The sequence below is a fragment of the Danio rerio genome, chromosome 8 (genome assembly GCF_049306965.1).
Source record: "Danio rerio strain Tuebingen ecotype United States chromosome 8, GRCz12tu, whole genome shotgun sequence".
Taxonomy (NCBI): domain Eukaryota; kingdom Metazoa; phylum Chordata; class Actinopteri; order Cypriniformes; family Danionidae; genus Danio; species Danio rerio.
Window position 1 is genome coordinate 39,767,574 of NC_133183.1, and position 18,999 is coordinate 39,786,572.

The 18,999-nt window shown below is 42.9% G+C and overlaps 1 protein-coding gene and 1 long non-coding RNA gene across 5 annotated transcripts in view; one reads left to right on the forward strand and one right to left on the reverse strand.

The window, feature by feature from the left end:
* Nucleotides 1–16,159, reverse strand: part of LOC110438822 (uncharacterized) — a 54,609-nt gene extending 38,450 nt beyond the window's left edge. The window contains exons 1-12 of one of the 2 annotated variants that reach the window (XR_012384653.1): nucleotides 16,047–16,159; nucleotides 15,609–15,776; nucleotides 8,239–8,406; nucleotides 7,893–7,954; nucleotides 7,567–7,613; nucleotides 7,259–7,334; nucleotides 6,871–6,947; nucleotides 6,466–6,549; nucleotides 6,087–6,141; nucleotides 3,216–3,267; nucleotides 2,929–3,006; nucleotides 1,472–1,629 (exon numbers count right to left, since the gene is read on the reverse strand). This is a non-coding gene — a long non-coding RNA (uncharacterized lncRNA). Of the gene's footprint in view, nucleotides 1–841; nucleotides 1,630–2,928; nucleotides 3,007–3,215; nucleotides 3,268–6,086; nucleotides 6,142–6,465; nucleotides 6,550–6,870; nucleotides 6,948–7,258; nucleotides 7,335–7,566; nucleotides 7,614–7,892; nucleotides 7,955–8,238; nucleotides 8,407–15,608; nucleotides 15,777–16,046 lie in introns of those variants that run through there. The other variant, XR_012384654.1, reaches the window with a different exon arrangement.
* Nucleotides 15,425–18,571, forward strand: LOC141375848 (E3 ubiquitin-protein ligase RBBP6-like). Of its 3 annotated transcripts, none has more exons than XM_073910824.1 (7): nucleotides 15,510–17,138; nucleotides 17,332–17,428; nucleotides 17,532–17,607; nucleotides 17,747–17,835; nucleotides 17,912–17,972; nucleotides 18,075–18,214; nucleotides 18,310–18,571. In XM_073910824.1, the coding sequence occupies exons 1-7, from the start codon at nucleotides 16,979–16,981 to the stop codon at nucleotides 18,482–18,484; spliced, it is 798 nt and encodes a 265-aa protein (XP_073766925.1). In that variant the 5' UTR covers nucleotides 15,510–16,978; the 3' UTR covers nucleotides 18,485–18,571. The 3 variants fall into 3 exon arrangements, with proteins under 3 accessions (XP_073766926.1, XP_073766925.1, XP_073766927.1); XM_073910826.1 differs by having other exon boundaries at nucleotides 16,798–17,236; XM_073910825.1 differs by lacking the exon at nucleotides 17,912–17,972 and having other exon boundaries at nucleotides 15,425–17,138.
* The last annotated feature ends 428 nt before the right edge of the window (nucleotides 18,572–18,999 follow it).

Below are 18,999 nucleotides of genomic sequence, written 5' to 3' on the forward strand. Positions count from 1 at the left end.
TTTTTCATTACTAAATTAAGTATTGCATTATTTACCAAGTATGAAAACAATCATTAAGCACATTATAATTGTGCTTATAAGTCAATAATATTTGTAATTTATATTTATAAATATAATTTATAAACTGCTTACTAATGTCTATTAATGTAGCGTTAATGCTTAACAAACGTTCAACTAACTATTTGCTAATGTTTCATAAATAATTCATTGTGTGCAGTTATTATAGTGTTACCCAACATTTATATATCTTATTAATCAGGCATATAGTAATGGTTACTCTGTCTAATAATAAATGCTTTATTAACTCAACTTCATGCAGTTTTGTGAGCTAATCTAAAGTGAGGACTATTGATGCTTTATAAATCCCTTATAAATGACAATTAAAATCTCAGCTATATTCTACACAGAAAAAAAGAAATAAATTAAAAGGGGGAGTGATTTATAGCTTTATATATATATATACATATATATATATATATGGTGAAGCAGTGGCGCGGTAGGTAGTGCTGTCGCCTCACAGCAAGAAGGTCGCTGGGTCACTGGTTTGAACCTCGGTTCAGTTGGCATTTCTGTGAGAAGTTTGCATGTTCTCCCTGCATTCGTGTGGGTTTCCTCCGGGTGCAAAGGCACAGTCCAAAGACATGCTACAGGTGAATTGGGAAGGCTAAATTGTCCCTTAGTGTATGAGTGTGACAGGCCCATATGACAGGCTGGCCGGAAGGTGTAAAAAAGTCGTTATCATATGGACAAGTCTAAAACTGAAGGCCTTGTTCCAAAAAGAGCCGACCCCGCAATCATACGGGACTAAGGCCAAAGAAGATATATATATATATATTTTTTTCCATTAATTTCAAGATACACAAATGAAACTATCTAATGAAAAATAAATCTTTGCAATCTTATCAAAATATAAAATTACTGTACAGTGCAAACATCACAGAAACACTGAAATGAATCTTGTCATATTGTTAATTGTTGTTTTGAAATGATGTTGTATTTTTATTTTGCAATGTTTAAACTTTACAGAATTTTTTAAATAAGATTGCAAAGATTTATTGTTCATTAGATACTGAGCCTTAAATTGACATTTATAAGGGATTTATCAACTATAAACAGTCCTTAGGTCACAAAACTGCATGAAGTTGTGTTATTATAGCATTTACTAACACACATGGTTACAATTACTATATGCCTGAATATAACATGTATAAATGCTCATTTGAATAGTTTATTAATCATTTAATAACTCATTCTGAATTATCTTAAAAACCACCAACTACTCTTATATACAAATAGTTTGTAAATAATGCAATACATAATATAGTAATGAAAAATGAATCAGTAACAAAGCATGAAAATACAATTAAGTCAAGTCAAGAATACAGCGTTTGAAGCTGTATTTATAAACTGCTTCCTAAAGTCTATTAATGTAGAGTTAGTGCTAAACTAATGATGTATAGTGTATACTTACTATAAAAGTGTTATTCAGATTTTTTATCTAAAGAGCCGAGATTCAGTTTTTAATATAAAAATCCAAAGCTGACCAATCTCTGGTTTTTAGAGCCAATGGTTCAGCTTTCACCACAGCATGTACTTCCTGTTTGCTCCAGGATCTTCTCTTTATGGGACCTATGGGTGGTTAAAATATAAAAAAGTGGTTTTAGTTGCATAAATGTTCAGTCATTTTTACAACATGTGCTGTTATGTTAGTTTAATATTGTGATAGAAAATGCTAGAAAAATATGTCTTGCCTATTATTAAAAATACTTAAGATGGAGATGGATTTAAAAATACTTCCTAATAACTCCAAAACTGGTTAATGGGGTTACACTTTATTCCATAGTCCAGTTTAGACATTCTTCTAACTATGCGTAACTCTGCAACTACGTTAATTATCTCACCGTAAAGTATTATGTATTAGAGTATTTCAATAAGACTAACGCTCATCTGATTATCAGTAGAGTATTAGCAGACTGTTAGCTCAAGTTTAGCTCAAAACACTACACTGTAACAGATATCTGTTCATTACCAGTTCCTGTATTTTGTGATTTACAAGTGTTTTTTTTTTTTGTTTGTTTTTTTGTGGTGGTGAATTGCATTATGGGATGTTGATCTCTGCTCTGTGCACTTTTGATGTTGAAAATTCAACTCTACAGTTTAACAAAGTGACTTTTACTGACATTTTAGTAGTTTGAAATAATATAATGTATAAGAAATAATATATAGAGATAAATAAGTCTTTAGAATAACAGAAAATGTACCGGCAGTTTATTACAAGGTTTCTGTAGCATAATATACAACAACAACCCAAACAAAAAGTCACTTTTTTTTACTTTTTAAGATTAAAAGTTGTTGGAAGAAAGATCAAGATCCCATAATGCAATTCAAAAGCAGAAACAAACAGATTTCATAAAAACAAATTATGAAAAACTGCTAATTTAATTATTCTTACTTATTTTTATTAATTTTAGAGTGTAGAGTATTAGCTGACAGTTAAGGTTACCTCAATAAAACCAACTCTCATTGGTCTCAGTAAATAGTACAGCAGACTGTTAGGTTACGCTCAAAATTAGTACAATATGACTAATTCTTATATAAATTTAGTAGAGCATTAGCAGTGTTGATTCTAACAGACAGTCTAATACTGTTAGTTGACAAGTAGTTGCAGTTACTTGTAGTTAGTAGTAGTAGTAAAGTAAATTATCAAAATAAAGTGTAACCAGATATGCAATTAGTATATTTTTCCAAAGTATTTAGCAATATTGTTTAACTAACATGAAATGAGACATCAAGTGCAACTGTACTGAAATCATCATGGAAGTAATGTGCTTCTGTCCTGTTTTACCCTACATGTTATGTAAATGAGCTTGTGCATTTGGACTTGTACAATAAAACAAGTCAGTCACAAATTAACTTTAATGATCATACCTCTCTTTTTTGTGAATGCTGGGTCTGCATCACTATCTTCACAGACACTGTACCATGGTGATGATACTTGAGGGGACTCTGAAAGTAAAAATCAAGTCTGAGAGTTGACTTCTCTGCATAAAGCTTACCAAAATATTTATTTGATTTTGTGTTGTTCTTTTTAATGGGTAAAAGCGTGTGATGGTAGCTTAAAAATAGTTTTCAAACATAGCACATACATATCATGATAAAAATAAACATTCTGAAAAAAGAAAAAATCTGATTAGAAAAATAAATAATATTTTTACCTTTTAGATTGGACTTCACCTCCTCCAAAATCACGATCCACTGTAACTTTCTCTGAATGTAAAAACCCACACAAAAATACATCATTTAAAACAATATGGTATATGTTTGCAAATACAAATGTGTATATAACATCCAGAAAATCTGGCACTGTATTACATGTTTGTGTGTAAACCCACGATTTGATCAAGATTCCCCCCTTTAAAATCTGCTGAGCGTCTGTTTTCAAGTCCCAGAAAAACTGAGTTGTGGGAACAGAGCAGTTCTCTTCTGCAGTCATACAGTCATAACACACACATACATATGAAGAGTTCGGTTGCAAAATGCGATAAACGGCATTTTTTGACATTTGGATTTTATTATTGGAAATCACTGTTCAGATGTACCTTAATCTATGTGTCAATTGCTGCCATTAATAACATTTAAGAATGCACATTTTAGGCCAAGTACAAAACGTATTTTTTTTCACAAAACGCAATATCCGTCAGACCAGTTTCTTTACAAAGTGCGATATAACAGTTAGAGAGCGTTCAGGATGCGGCGCGAGCTCAGCATCCCCTGGGAAGAGAGTCATCGCCGGTGAAGTGCTCAGAGTTTGCTCATTGATTTAGCGATAGAAGATGAAGTCTTCAACTTCACAAAAAATTATAAAAAGGCCACAAAAGTGGACCAGAATAAGATACTTCTGCGTCAACAATACACAAATGCAGCAGGGAACGAGTCTCCGCTGATGTCAAGAGAAGGCCTAGGAGCGCCTTTTTTCCTACTCCCCATCACAAGATACCTGTCTGCAAGTGTTCTTTATAAGTTTATTTTTTAAATAATTTCTTAAATGTAGCTGAGTAGCCTATCTGAAGATTTATTTATGTGGTTGCACCTATTATTTAAAATTAATTCTTGTTGTTGTTGATTTATTACAAAGGAACTTAAAGGGCACATGTTGTTATGGAGAAAACGGTTTAGCTTTTTCACAACCAAATAAATAAGCTATTATTATTATTACAGTGAAATAATTCATTAAATATGACATAGCGAGGCAAGTTTGTGTCACGGACTCAGCTCCGCCCGCTCTAATCATACAGGTTTGGTTTTCTGCAGCGGTGTGGAAGGAGCCGCCCCCCACTCTTTCTGTACCAAGCTAAAGGTCATTTATCTAACTAACTTAATCTTACTTATCAAACAAAACATTGATTCACTAGCTTTTGGTAATGGTATTAATGTAGTATAATATAGCCTAAGGTGGATGTAGCGTTTTGCAAAAAAAAAAAAAAAAAAGTTATGTTATGTTATGTTGTGTACATTCTGGCCAAATCTAACTTAGAATCTTATTATTATTAATCAATCTTTGCATATATTATTCCATGTTTGACAATGTGGGTTGGATTAATATGTAGCATTTTGGCATGTCTTTTTTTACTTAATTATAGACATAAAATTAAATAAAAAATATCCTGGATTTGAAAATATTGTGTTCCTGGCCTTCACTGAGCTCAAGTTATAGTTTAATGTACAAAAATTGTGAATGAACTTGACTGTTGATGTCCTGAAAAATAATGTCAAAATTACCAACATTTTTTTAAATGGATATATCTCGTTCTGCAATGAAACTCTTTATATACAGTTGAAGTCAGAATTATTAGCCCCCCTGAATTATTAGACAGCTTGTTTATTATTTCCCCAATTTCTGTTTAACGGAGAGAAGATTTTTTTCAACACATTTCTAAACATAATAGTTTTAATAACTATTTCTAATAATCATTTCTAATAATGGACTTATTTTCTCTTTGCCATGACGACAGTAAATAATATTAGACTAGATATTCTTTAAGACACTTCTATACAGCTTAAAGTGAAATTTAAAGGCTTCACTAGGGTAATTAGGTTAACTAGACAGGTTAGGGTAATTAGTCAAGTTATTGTATAATGATGGTTATATGAAATGATATATATATATATGAAAGTATATACAGTTGAAGTCAGCCCACCTTTTTAAAACTTTTTTACAAATATTTCCCAAATGATGTGTAACAGAGCAGGGAATTTTTTCATAGTATTTCTGATAATATTTTTTTCTTCTGGAGAAAGTCTTATTTGTTTTATTTCAGCTAGAATAAAAGCAGTTTTAATTTTTTATGAACCATTTTAAGGTCAATATTATTATCCCTCCAATAACTTGCCTAGTTACCCTAATTAACTTAGTGAAGCCTTTAAATGTCACTTTAAGCTGTATAGAAGTGTCTTGAAAAATATCTAGTCAAATAATTTTTACTGTCATCATGGCAAAGAGAAAATAAATCAGTTATTAGAGATGAGTTATTAACACTGTTATGATTAGAAATGTGTTTAAAAAATCTGCTTTCCATTAAACAGAAATTTAGCACAAGAAATAAACAAGGGGGCTAATAATTCTGACTTCAACTGTATATAATTAAAAATATATATTTTATATATAATTTTATAAATATTTTATAAAAAATATTTTATATATTTTTATATATAATTTATAATTTTTATTTTGAAAAATATAATTTAGACAGTAGTACTCAAGGGTCCAGGGGTCTGTTCTTCGGACCTCGCTTAAATAATCTAAGAATATATTACAGATCCTGGATCTTTTAATCTTGATAACTCATCTTAGGCTAATTTGGTTCTTCAAAAAAGTTTGCGAATCAGATTAAACTGATCTGAGAGGTGTTGTGACTGTGTGTTGTGACAGATCTATCGATCCTCAAAATCATTATCAGCAATACAACGATTGGCTGACGGCACAGCAGCTTGATGACATCTGATTAATGCACAGTTATCAAAATTACATGAAATCCGTAGTAAACGGTTCGTTGAATCTGATATGCAATAACAGAGTTGTGAGTTACGTGCTGGAGCAGAGCAGTTCTCTTCCTCTGTCATATGGTCATCCTTCAATAAAAGCTGAATATAAAAAATATATATTAGTTAGACAGCAGTACTCAAGGGTCGTGGTCCCCACTATGTCAGACCGTACTGTGTGTGTATTGAGGACTAAGTGTGTTTCACAGCTTCTCTAACATGCCTCTGGTCCCCACAATGTCAGTGCATATGTTCACCAATTAGGACACACACTCTGTTTCATTTCTATATTTTGATTAAGTTAAATAATTACAATTAAATACACCACTACTACAACAACAACTACTATTACTACTACAACTAATAATATTAATAATAATAATATAATAATAATAATAATTGTTATTATTATTATTATACACACACCTCATCAGAGTTGTGGGTCTCCTACTGGAGCAGAGCAGTTCTCTTCCTCTGTCATATGGTCATCCTTCCATCCTTCAATAAAAGCTGAATAATAAAAAAAAATATATATATATATTAGTTAGACAGTAGTACTCAAGGGTCCCGGTCCCCACTACGTCAGACCTTACTGTGTGTATTCAGGACTAAGTGTGTTTCACAGTTTCTCTAACATGCCTCTGGTACATGCCTCTGGTCCCCACAATGTTACACTAGTGCATACATTCATACATTAGGACACACACTCTGTTTCATTTCTATATTTTGATTAAGTTAAATAATTACAATTAAATGCACTACTACTACTACATCAACAACTACTACAACTACTACTACTAATAAAAATAATAACAACAACATTAAACACACCTCATCAGAGAGTTGTGGGTCACGTACTGGAGCAGAGCAGTTCTCTCCTTCTGTCATACGGTCATACTTCAGCAAAGCTGAATAAAAAAAATAAAAAAAAATATATTAGTTAGACAGCAGTACTCAAGGGTCCCGGTCCCCACTATGTCAGACCTTACTGTGTGTATTCAGGACTAAGTGTGTTTCACAGCTTCTCTAACATGCCTCTGGTCCCCACAATTTTACACTAGTGCATGGGTTCACCAATTAGGACACACACTCTATTTCATTTCTAGATTTTGATTAAGAAAATAATTACAATTAAATGCACTACTACTACAACAACAACTACTACTACTACTACTACTACTACTACTACTAATAAAAATAACAACAACATTAAACACACCTTATCAGAGTTGTGGGTCACGTACTGGAGCAGAGCAGTTCTCTTCCTCTGTCATATGGTCATCCTTCAATATAAGCTGAAAATAAAAAAATTTATATTAGTTAGACAGTAGTACTCAAGGGTTCCGGTCCCCACTATGTCAGACCGTACTGAGTGTGTATTCAGGACTAAGTGTGTTTCACAGTTTCTCTAACATGCCTCTGGTCCCCACAATGTTACACTAGTGCATACGTTCACCAATTAGGACACACACTTCTACTTCTACTACTACTAATAATAATTATTATTATTATTAAATTTAAACACACCTCATCAGAGGGTTGTGGGTCTCCTACTGGAGCAGAGCAGTTCTCTTCTTCTCGTCAATATAAAAAACACAAAATAATAATTAGACAGTAGTACTCAGGGCTCCTGGTCCCCACTATGTCAGACCGTACTGTGTGTGTATTGAGGACTAAGTGTGTTTCACAGCTTCTCTAACATGCCTCTGGTCCCCACAATGTTACACTATTGCATATGTTCATAAATTAGGACACACACTAAGTTAAATAATTACAATTAAATGCACTACTACAGCAACAACATCTACTACTACTACTACTACTACTAATAATAATAATACTAATAAACAAACCTCATCAGAGAGTTGTCGGAGCAGTTTTCTTCTGCAGTCATATGGGCATCCTTCAATGAAAGCTATTTAAAAACAGCTTTGTTATATAAGTCATGTCATGACTATAAAGCTTTCATGACAGTCTTATGAACCCCCCTTTAAAGTAAAGCATTACCCAATTAATTAAACTTTTTTACCCATTAAGACAAGAAGAAGATATTAAGAGATTGATTTCATTATCTCTTATGGATGATGCAAACTCTTTATTTTTGAACAGATTTACCCTTAATCTATATTAACATTAAAAAACTCTTAGCTTTGCTGAATGTATTAAGGATTAATGTATTAAGTAATCAAAATGTCAAACCTTTCTCCAAGGCCAATCACATGCGCCATAGTCAAACGTTATTTCCTCTCCAAAGAAAATATCCCTGATTGCAAAAAGGCACAAATGAGGTTTTCTCTGAACAACGATCTTACTGACAGTGCAGTTAGGGTGCAGATCGTCCTCATGATCGGCATCAATGCTGCAAAACTAAGAGAAAAGAGCAAGCAACATTTTAATTATGCCCTCTCATAGCAATAAAAAGCTAAACTATGGCATGAATACAAACACAATGAATATAATATATACATGTACATTTGAATGGGGAAAACACTTAACCACCTGTTCCCCTTCGGTTGGGGAACTTCAGTGCCATGAATGGGAGGATTCGGATCAGAAGCCGCTTATCTGGAGAGTATTGAACGGGCCAATGAATGAAATTAATTGGCAGCGTAAGCTTGCGCAGGTGTGCGACATCTGCAATTATCTCAGCATATAAGCACACCTGAAGCCAGCAGACGCCATCCTTTTCGCTTCAGATCCTTTCTGAGTGAGTCGATGAGGGTTCCTCTTGCTGATCAGCACTTCAGAGCGAACGAGTGTGTCTCCCGGTCCAGAGTGGGTCTTCGCGGTGGCAGACGGTCGAGCTGGGTTACTCCCTTGCCTGCGGTCCTTTGGGTCCGGTCCTCCAGAGCGGTGCGTATAGTTGCAACTTTCCTAAAAGAGCAACACAGTCGTGCAGCACGTCCTTTTCAGGATGGCGCTCCGACTGTGCGTTTCTGGATGCGGGGGTTTCCTGTCTCCGGATGATGGACACGATCACTGCATTGCATGTTTGGGGGTCCAGCATGTTAATGCGGTGCTCGCGGGCGGTTCATGTCGTCATTGCGATGCCATGACCGTTGCACAGCTAAGATCGCGGCTAACTTTCGCAAGAGAGCGAGCCACCCCAGTTGCCTCCTGTTCTAAAAAAGCAGCGGGCGCTCGGGCAGATCTGAGGGTTTCAGCGGGAGCTAATCCGCCGCCCACGGGCTCGCGGACCTCTCGCTCCTCACGGCGCTCCACCCAAGCTTCGGGTGGTGAGAGTGATCCGTCTAACCAGATGGTAGCTCTCACACTCGCTGACACCGGAGATCAGATGTCCTCCGCGGCATCGGAGGGTGGGCTTTCACTGTCCGACGAAGATCCGGACCCGCTCGCCCCCTCCGGGCAGGTGAGCGCTGTCAAATCGGATCCTGAAGCGGACATGTTAGCCGTGCTTTCCCGGGCTGCTTCGGCCGTGGGGTTGGAGATGGTTTATCCCCCAGCTCCGCGGCCGGACCGACTAGATGGGTGCTACGTAGAGGACCAGAAGGCGAAGCCTTCGAAGCCTCTCGTCCCCTTCTTCCCGGAAGTGCACAGTAGGCTCACGCAGTCCTGGAGGGCACCTTTCTCTGCCCGTGCTGCGAGTGCCTCCGCCCTCACCGCCCTTGACGGCGGAGCTGCCAGGGGGTATGAGGCGATCCCGTCAGTGGAGCGCGCTATCGCGGTCAATCTTTGTCCGCGCGGCGCCTCTACGTGGCGGGGTTTGCCCCGCCTCCCGTCCAAAGCCTGTAGGTTGTCTGCCTCCCTCGGAGCCAGAGCTTATAAGGCTGCGGGCCAGGCTGCTTCTGCTTTGCACGCGATGGCCACCTACCAGCGCTACCAAGCGCAGGCGCTGGCCGAGCTGCACGAGGGCGGGTCCAACCCAAGCTTATTACATGAGCTGCGCACCGCGACCGACTATGCTCTTCGGACTACTAAGTCCGCCGCGTGTGCGCTGGGGAGGACGATGTCCACACTTGTGGTTCAGGAACGCCACCTCTGGCTAAACCTGGCCGATATGCGCGACGTTGACAAAGTTCGCTTTCTTGACTCGCCCATATCCCAGGCTGGCCTGTTCGGCGACACCGTCGGTGAATTCACCCAGGAATTCAAGGCGGTGAAAGAGCAGTCGGATGCGATGGGCAATGTCATCTATCGGCGTGGCCGTAAGCCCGCTCCGCCCGCCGAGCCATCCACCTCCGCTGTTCCTCGCCGAGGGCGCCCGCCAACGAGTGCTGCCCCGCCCCCGCCTGCGCCTCCGGCCAAGCGGGCGCGGCGTTCACCTCGAAAGCAGGCAGCCCCTCCTGCCCAGGGCGCCGTTAAGTCCGGTAAACGGACCGCGAAGCGTCCCTGAGACAGGCCATCCGGAGAAGAGGAAACTGGCTCTTTCCCCGCTGGAGGGCGGGGCCCCGATAACAACGGTACTTTTCAGTGCCACCAAAACATCAGTAAAAGAGCACTTTTTCCCTTCCCTGGATGTGACTGCACGAGTTCTGCCAGTCCGGGACGCGCTGCCTTCCGGCTCGCAGACTCTACGTGCTTCGCCAGTGGCTCACGAGCGCTGGGGGGACGGTCTCCCTTCCCTCAGCCCTCCAGCCCCCTCTCCGGAGTCAGGGTGCGGAGCCAGAGCGAATCGCTCTCCTCCAGCTTTTCCGCGGGACCCTCGTGCTTCCCGGATCAGCACACCCACTCCGCGCTGCCCCACCGCTGGTACGTCAGCGATTGTAGCGATGACTCCATTAGCGAGGGCTCTGCCTGCCTGGTTAGCGCGGGCCAGCCCCTCGCGGTGGCTCATACGCACAATCAGACTCGGTTACGCGATTCAGTTCGCGAAACGGCCCCCCAAGTTTACGGGCGTGTATTTCTCCAGGGTCAACCCCCTGTCCGCCCCTGTCTTGCGAGAGGAGATTGCTGCCCTCCTGGCGAAGGGTGCAATCGAGCCGGTTCCTCCAGCCGAGATGGAGAGTGGGTTTTACAGCCCATACTTCATCGTACCCAAAAAGAGCGGTGGGTCACGGCCAATCCTAGATCTGCGCGTTTTGAACCGCTGTCTGCACAAGCTGCCGTTCAGAATGCTCACGCAGAGGCGCATTCTCCAATGCGTTCGTCCTCGGGATTGGTTTGCAGCCATAGACCTGAAGGACGCGTATTTCCATGTCTCCATTCTTCCACGCCACCGCCAATTTCTGCGGTTTGCGTTCGAGGGTCGAGCGTGGCAGTACAAGGTCCTCCCCTTCGGGCTCTCTCTGTCTCCGCGGGTCTTCACCAAACTCGCGGAGGGTGCCCTAGCGCCCCTTCGGCTCGCGGGCATTCGCATACTCGGTTATCTCGACGACTGGCTGATTTTAGCCCACTCGCGGGAGCAATTGATTATGCACAGGGACGAGGTGCTTCGGCATCTCCGCCTACTGGGGCTTCAGGTCAACCGAGAAAAGAGCAAACTCGCCCCCGTGCAGAGGATTTCTTTTCTCGGGATGGAGCTGGACTCGATCACCATGGTAGCGCACCTCTCCGAGGAACGCGCTCGCCTGTTGCTGAACTGTCTGAGGGAGCTCGACAGCAACTAGTGGTCCCACTGAAGTTCTTTCAGAGGCTCCTGGGGCATATGGCATCCGCAGCCGCCGTCACGCCGCTCGGGTTGCTCCATATGAGACCACTTCAGCACTGGCTTCACGATCGGGTCCCCAGATGCGCATGGCACGCGGGCACACACCGGGTCTCGGTTACTGCGCTGTGTCGCCGCGCCCTCAGCCCTTGGAACGACCCCTCGTTCCTACAGGCCGGTGTGCCTCTAGGACAGGCGTCCAGCCATGTTGTTGTTTCAACAGACGCTTCCAACACGGGTTGGGGGGCCGTGTGTCGCGGGCATGCGGCTGCGGGCCTCTGGAAGGGTGCCCAGCTGCATTGGCATATCAATCGCCTAGAGCTGTTGGCAGTGTTCCTCGCTCTCCACCGCTTTTTACCGGTGCTGGAGCGGCAACACGTGCTGGTCAGGACGGACAGTACGGCGGCGGCGGCGTATATCAACCGCATGGGGGGTATGCGCTCTCGCCGCATGTCTCAGCTCGCCCGCCGTCTGCTCCTCTGGAGTCACCCGCGGCTGAAATCGCTGCGCGCCATTCACGTCCCAGGCACGCTCAATCGTGCAGCCGATGCGCTCTCACGACAGCTGTTACGCCCTGGAGAATGGAGACTCCACCCCGAGTCTGTTCAGCTGATATGGGCGCGATTCGGGGAGGCCCAGATCGATCTGTTTGCTTCCCCCGAGAACGCTCACTGCCAGTTGTTTTTTTCCCTGACCGAGGGCTCTCTCGGCACGGATGCACTGGCCCACAGCTGGCCTCGGGGCATGCGCAAGTATGCGTTTCCCCCAGTGAGCCTGCTCGCGCAGTTTCTGTGCAAGGTCAGGGAGGACGAGGAACAGGTTCTGCTAGTTGCGCCCCTTTGGCCCAACCGGACCTGGATATCAGAGCTCTCACTCCTCGCGACGGCCCTCCCCTGGCGGATCCCTTTGAGAGAGGACCTACTCTCTCAGGGACAGGGCACCATCTGGCACCCTCGCCCCGATCTTTGGAACCTCCACGTGTGGTCCCTAGACGCGAGGAAGACTTAGGTAACCTACCGACTGCGGTGGTTAATACCATCACTCAGGCTAGAGCCCCCTCCACGAGGCGCGCCTACGCCCTGAAGTGGAGTCTATTCACTGAATGGTGCGTCTCTCACAGAGAAGACCCCCGAAATTGCCAGATTAGTGTTGTGCTCTCTTTCCTTCAAGAGAAGTTGGACAGCAGGCTGTCGCCCTCCACTCTCAAGGTTTACGTGGCCGCCATCTCCGCTTATCATAGCGCGGTAGCTGGCGGCACCGTGGGAAAGCATAACCTGGTCATCCAGTTCCTTAGGGGTGCTAGGCGAATTAATCCATCTCGCCCCCCTCTCATGCCCTCTTGGGATCTCGCCCTCGTTCTCACGAGTCTGCGATCCGATCCCTTTGAGCCACTCGAATCAGTATCTCTAAGATTTCTGTCCCTGAAGACAGCTCTGCTGGTTGCGTTGGCCTCCATCAAGAGGGTCGGGTACCTGGAGGCATTTTCGGTCAGTGACTCGTGCCTGGAATTCGGGCCGGATTACTCTCACGTTATCCTGAGACCCCGCCCCGGTTATGTGCCCAAGGTTCCTACCACCCCCTTTAGAGATCAGGTAGTGAACCTGCAAGCGCTGCCCCCGGAGGAGGCAGACCCAGCCCTTTCTTTACTTTGTCCAGTTCGCGCTCTGCGCATTTATGTGGACCGTACTCAGAATTTTAGATCATCTGAGCAGCTCTTTGTCTGTTATGGCGGTCGGCAGCAGGGAAGTGCCGTATCGAAACAAAGATTATCCCACTGGATTGTGGATGCCATTTCACTCGCTTATTCGAGTCGAGGTCAGCCGTGTCCCCCGGGAGTACGTGCACACTCCACTCGGAGCGTTGCATCCTCTTGGGCGCGTGCACGCGGCGCCTCTCTAACAGACATCTGTAGAGCTGCGGGCTGGGCGACACCCAACACATTTGCAAGGTTTTACAATCTGCGAGTGGAGCCGGTTTCCTCAAGGGTATTAGGTAACCCTTTGGTGATTGAGGAGACAACTCGGTAGGGTGTTGAAACACGCTTACTGCGCCATTCTCCCTAACACGGAGGTACGTGCGCCTTTTTTATCTGTCAGTAAAGTTCCCCGTCAGGTGAGCCCTGCAGATTCCTCCGTGGCCCCCAGCACTGACTCAGCGGAGGAGTCACTTGCTGGCCCACTACGTTGTAGGTCTGCCCGCTGGTCAGCCCGCGTTTTGGGTATAGGTGCCTGCTATGCGTGATCCCCACTAGGCGATCCCATATGCTTATTCCGCCACGGTTAAGTCCCCCCCCTGGGCGGACCCGTGTCTTCCCTCTCCGCTAACCACTCTTTGCTATGCGTACTCCCCCTTTTTAGGGCTAGTCCATAGGTAAATTCTGCCATCTATCCCCCCCTTGGGTAACGGATGGCCTCCGCAGCGTCCTCCCTATCGGGATTGCACGCTTCCCAACGTACTGTCGTATTTCCTAGAATTATCTAGATGCTCACGACTTCCCAAAAAATATATCTAATCCGTAAAACTTCTGTTGAAGTAGGATAAATTAGGGCCAGGGACACGTTGGAGGACCGCGCCCCCCATGATGTGGGTGTGTCACGCTTGCTTGACTATCTCCTCATCGGGGGTGTTGGTAAGGTGCAGTCATTATGGCGCTTTCCATATTCTCCCATTCATGGCACTGAAGTTCCCCAACCGAAGGGGAACGTTCGAGGTTACAGAAGTAACCCTTCGTTCCCCGAGGAGGGGAACGGAAGTGCCATATTCCGTCGCCATAATGACTGTCCCTTAGCTGTTTGAAAGTCTCTTCAGCTTAAAAGGATGGCGTCTGCTGGCTTCAGGTGTGCTTATATGCTGAGATAATTGCAGATGTCGCACACCTGCGCAAGCTTACGCTGCCAATTAATTTCATTCATTGGCCCGTTCAATACTCTCCAGATAAGCGGCTTCTGATCCGAATCCTCCCATTCATGGCACTTCCGTTCCCCTCCTCGGGGAACGAAGGGTTACTTCTGTAACCTCGAACGTTCTTGTTTTACCATATAAAGTCAAACATAAAGACAGTATTTTTATTATATCTCATATATGCTTTGCTTCCACAAGCTCTATCATTTGTACTCAACCACAAAACTTCCTTTAATAAATGTGGACAACGCAAACTCTGACCTAAAAGATTTAATGAAATGTGTAGGGTTCAAAAACTACAAAAACCTCACATTAGCATCCTCTCTGTGTGTGAATTATAAATACAGTAAACCTTTTGAAGTGGATCAGAACCTTTCCTCAATGTTGTTCTAATACTATTGAACACCTGTTCTTCTTTCTTAGGACAGTTTTAAAGAACTTTTTTTCCACTTCGATTGTTTACAGGTCACACTTTACAATTAGGTTTTATTAGTTAATGTACTTACTAACATGACCTAGTAATGAACAATGCATGTACAGCATTTATTAATCAGTTTAACATTTACTAATTACTAATGCATTATTCAAATCTACATTCATGCTTGTACCAGTAATAATGCATTGCAATAATTAATGCATTGTGCGTGTTCAACTAGTAATGAACAACTTTATTTTCATTTACTAAAGTTAACAAACATGAACAAATACTGTAATAAAGTATTATTTATTGTTCATGTTAGTAAATGCATTAACCAGCATTAACTAATTTAACCTTATTGTAAAAGGCTACCAGTTGACAGCAAATAAATAAATAAAACACACACAGTGAACATTTATGTATTATAATTATTTATCTAAAATAAAACGTTTCTACACGTCATAGAACAATAAATTAAGTACATTTCTAGGACCAGATAGCCCCACATTTTAATTATAACCTCTAACGTTATATTACTACATTAACGTATAAATAGTATATAATAGTGTTATTTCAGGATTAACGTTAAATGTTTAAAGCAATTAACCATTTAAAAAGTACGATACAAGAACTATGAAAACATACCTTAGTAACCTTCTATATATTCGGTTTCCAGTGAATGGGTCTTGTCAGTGGAGCTGGTGATGTGTTTCTCCGCATCTTTTAATGGTTTTATCCTCCGTCGATCCATTTAGCCGCCCGGTGATTGGTGACTGTCTGACCGCGGCTCATGCACTCCACCCCGGCCTCTGACTCACGTAGCACCGGGCAGTTAGCACGTTAGCACATTAGCGCGAGTAACTTTTACTCGTGTAAACAAGTTAAATTACATACCGAACTGTAGTTTGTGTCTTATCAGTGTTATATTAATACGTAATTTGAAACAACATCGATTAAAACACCCAGGAAATTCGTTAAAACATTTAATTAACTATACCTGATAACTGTCAAAATATGCAACATAAGTATTTGTCATATAACCTATTTTATTACATTATGATGGTGAAAAACATTCTAACTTACCCAAAAATTCGAATAATTTGATGATAGATCTTAATTAAGTTGATTAAAGTCGGATTCACTTATGAGATTGCGCATGTGCAGTAGGCAGAGTGTGTGAATTGCGTCAAGTGTGTGTCAGGGTGCAGTACCGCCATCCGACTACAGGACCGCTATAGAGCAGTGCGCCGACACACACTTACACACTCAATTCAGGTAAATGGTCAAGGTGGGGATCAGTGAAAAAACTGCACTAGGCATAATAAAGATCAAATGCAAGTACGAGTGGATTTACATTGAAAATTTCAAACGCATCAAGAAAACCATGTGCTAAGGAAATTTCAAACCATTTGGAACGCACAGAGACGAGCTTTTGTGCAAAAATGAACTTAAAGGTGCCTTTAAAAAAGTGTCAAAGTACTTTTGAAAACAAAAAAGCAAACCCCCAATAGGTGGCAGCAAGAGGCCGCTTTATTTGAGTAAAGCATTGAACGATTCATTCAGCCAAAGAAGCCAATAGGATGAACGGACAGTTGAATCAATCCCTGAATCATCGACTCACCCGAGTCTTCTTGGCGAAGGCCTGAATCGTTCGTGCAGGGAAACGTCGCTGTGTATTATTCAGAGATGGCCAACTGTTCTGCTGTTTATTTTATTATACTTATCGCAATGATTTTACTACTACTATCAATAAAATTAATATTAGTAATGATAATATTGCCGGAAGTTGTACAGCGCATGCGTCACGTGTTCATCATCAGCATCCATGACAACCGTCCTGTGGGTGTTGTTTGAATCTCGCTGTGTCGATTGGCATCTGATCTCTGCGTCCTCCGTGACAATTTTTCCAGATTATCGATATTATTGATCGTTGGATACGTCGATTGATCGCCTGCTGTTCCCATCACTCAGGTTTGACCCTTTTTATTACGCTGTGCTTTGTGTTTGTGTTCAGTATGTCTTGTGTTCACTACAGGTTCCAGAGTCGACTCACCTACGACTCGCTCCAGTTTGAAGGCCTCAACATCAGCGCGGGGGAGCTGAAGCGGCAGATCATGAGGAGCAAGAGGCTGAAGTTCTGCCAGCTGAAGATCAGCAACGCCCAGACTGATGAAAGTGAGTTGAGGAAAAGACACTTCAACTGTTCTACGCTAACATTAGATGCGTTACATCAGACACTTCTGGAAGCTGTAAGGTGGTGCTGATGCTGACATGTAGGGATGTTTTGGCTGTTTTAAAAGGCTAATGGCTCTCAAAGTATACCGTGCTCCATAATTATGTGCTGATTCTGATTTTATTTTGCTGTCAGAATACACAGATGATGCTCTCATCCCTAAAAACACGTCGGTCATCATCAGACGGATCCCTGCGGCGGGACTGAAGTCCTCAAACAGAAGATTTGTTGGGTGAGTGCTGTCAAATGAGCACACGCGTCCTCTGTTAGATGTTATATGAAGACTCCTGGTCTGTCCCTGGTGTTTTAGTCACACAAGCTCCTTTGTTTTGCAGACATCAAGCTGGACGCTGGCGTGAACCTTCACCTAGAGCTGATCCTTCACTCCTCTCACTGGAGCAGTTGTTGAAGGTATTGAACAAATGAATAGCACAATAGCAATGTAAAGCACACAATATACGCACACGCACTCAGCTTCTTAGGGAGATTTGAGATTGTTTGAAGGGTTGAGGGTGAAAAAGATTCAAATGTGCAAATGCCTGTGAAACAGACTGAGAATCTGGCTGAGGCAAAGGCGTCAGAGGAGGACAAGCTGAAAGCGGTGATGTACCAGTCCAGCCTGTGCTACTACTCCAGCAGGTGAGCGTTCAGACACTGACAGGTTTGCTTTGTGAGAGATGTCTGAGCTGATTCTCATGGTTCTGATGTTCACTAGTGAGGCCATGAGGCTGCTTGGGATCCCGGGACACCACATTAGGCACTGCCCCACTAATGTGGTAACTGGGTTTTCCAAGCTCACGGTTGCTGTGAACTTGAGCTCTTGTCCTCATCAGTCAGATTGTTTGCTCAGAGTTTGACTGTCACTCCTCAATTCACAGGGCAGCCGCTCCGCGCCGCACAAGCGCATCCGGAAGAGCACAGGGATTCCCCGCAGCTTCCTGTTGGAGGTGGACGACCCAGACCGAAAGGGAGTCATGATAGACGGCAGCGGCCGATACGTCATTCCCATCATAGACGCGTGAGTAAACTGTACTTGGCATAGCCGCATGTTCTAGTGTTTGTCCAAATCTCACATGATGTCTGCTTGTGTGTGTTTGCGCTCGATCTGTTCAGTGAGGCCTATGCTGCTGAGAAGAGAAAGAGGCCGTCCTTCTCCTGCCAGACCGAGCCTTTGCCCTCCTCGTCCTCAGCAGGTGCGGCATCTTCGGTCCGGGACGCCGGAGGGAAACGGTCCCGCTCCCCATCTTCACCAGAGACGCGCGGCGACCAGAAGAGACCACGTCGCTGAGAGACCTTCATCCAAGAGACCTGGAGCCGACGTGTAAATATTGTACATAGTTTATTAATAAAAGATAATAAAGATTATAGCCGCATGAACTGTGTGGACTGGTTAACCTTCACTCCAGCAGTGCAACACACACATACACACACACACACACACACACACACACACACACACACGAATGAATTCATAAACACAATATCATGAAGTTTTGCTTTAATTTAGGAAAAGAGAAACTCTTCTGGGCTAAAATCTGATGGGTTTTTTTCAGCGTTCTTCAGTCTTTAATGTCAGGTGATCCTTCAAATGTCAGTGTAAAGTGTTGAGTACACTATTAGTGCTCAGTCGTGTTTTTCATAGTTACCAGTGCCGATGGAGTTTTTTGAAGCGTCATATTCTGCTGGAAACGTTTCATTTGAATGGTAATGTCCCATAAGCGGAGGTCTTGTGAGTAACTTCACAAGTCGGTCAAAGTCTACACCGGTGACAAGCTCATCTACTCCCAGAACCTGCTACTCTCT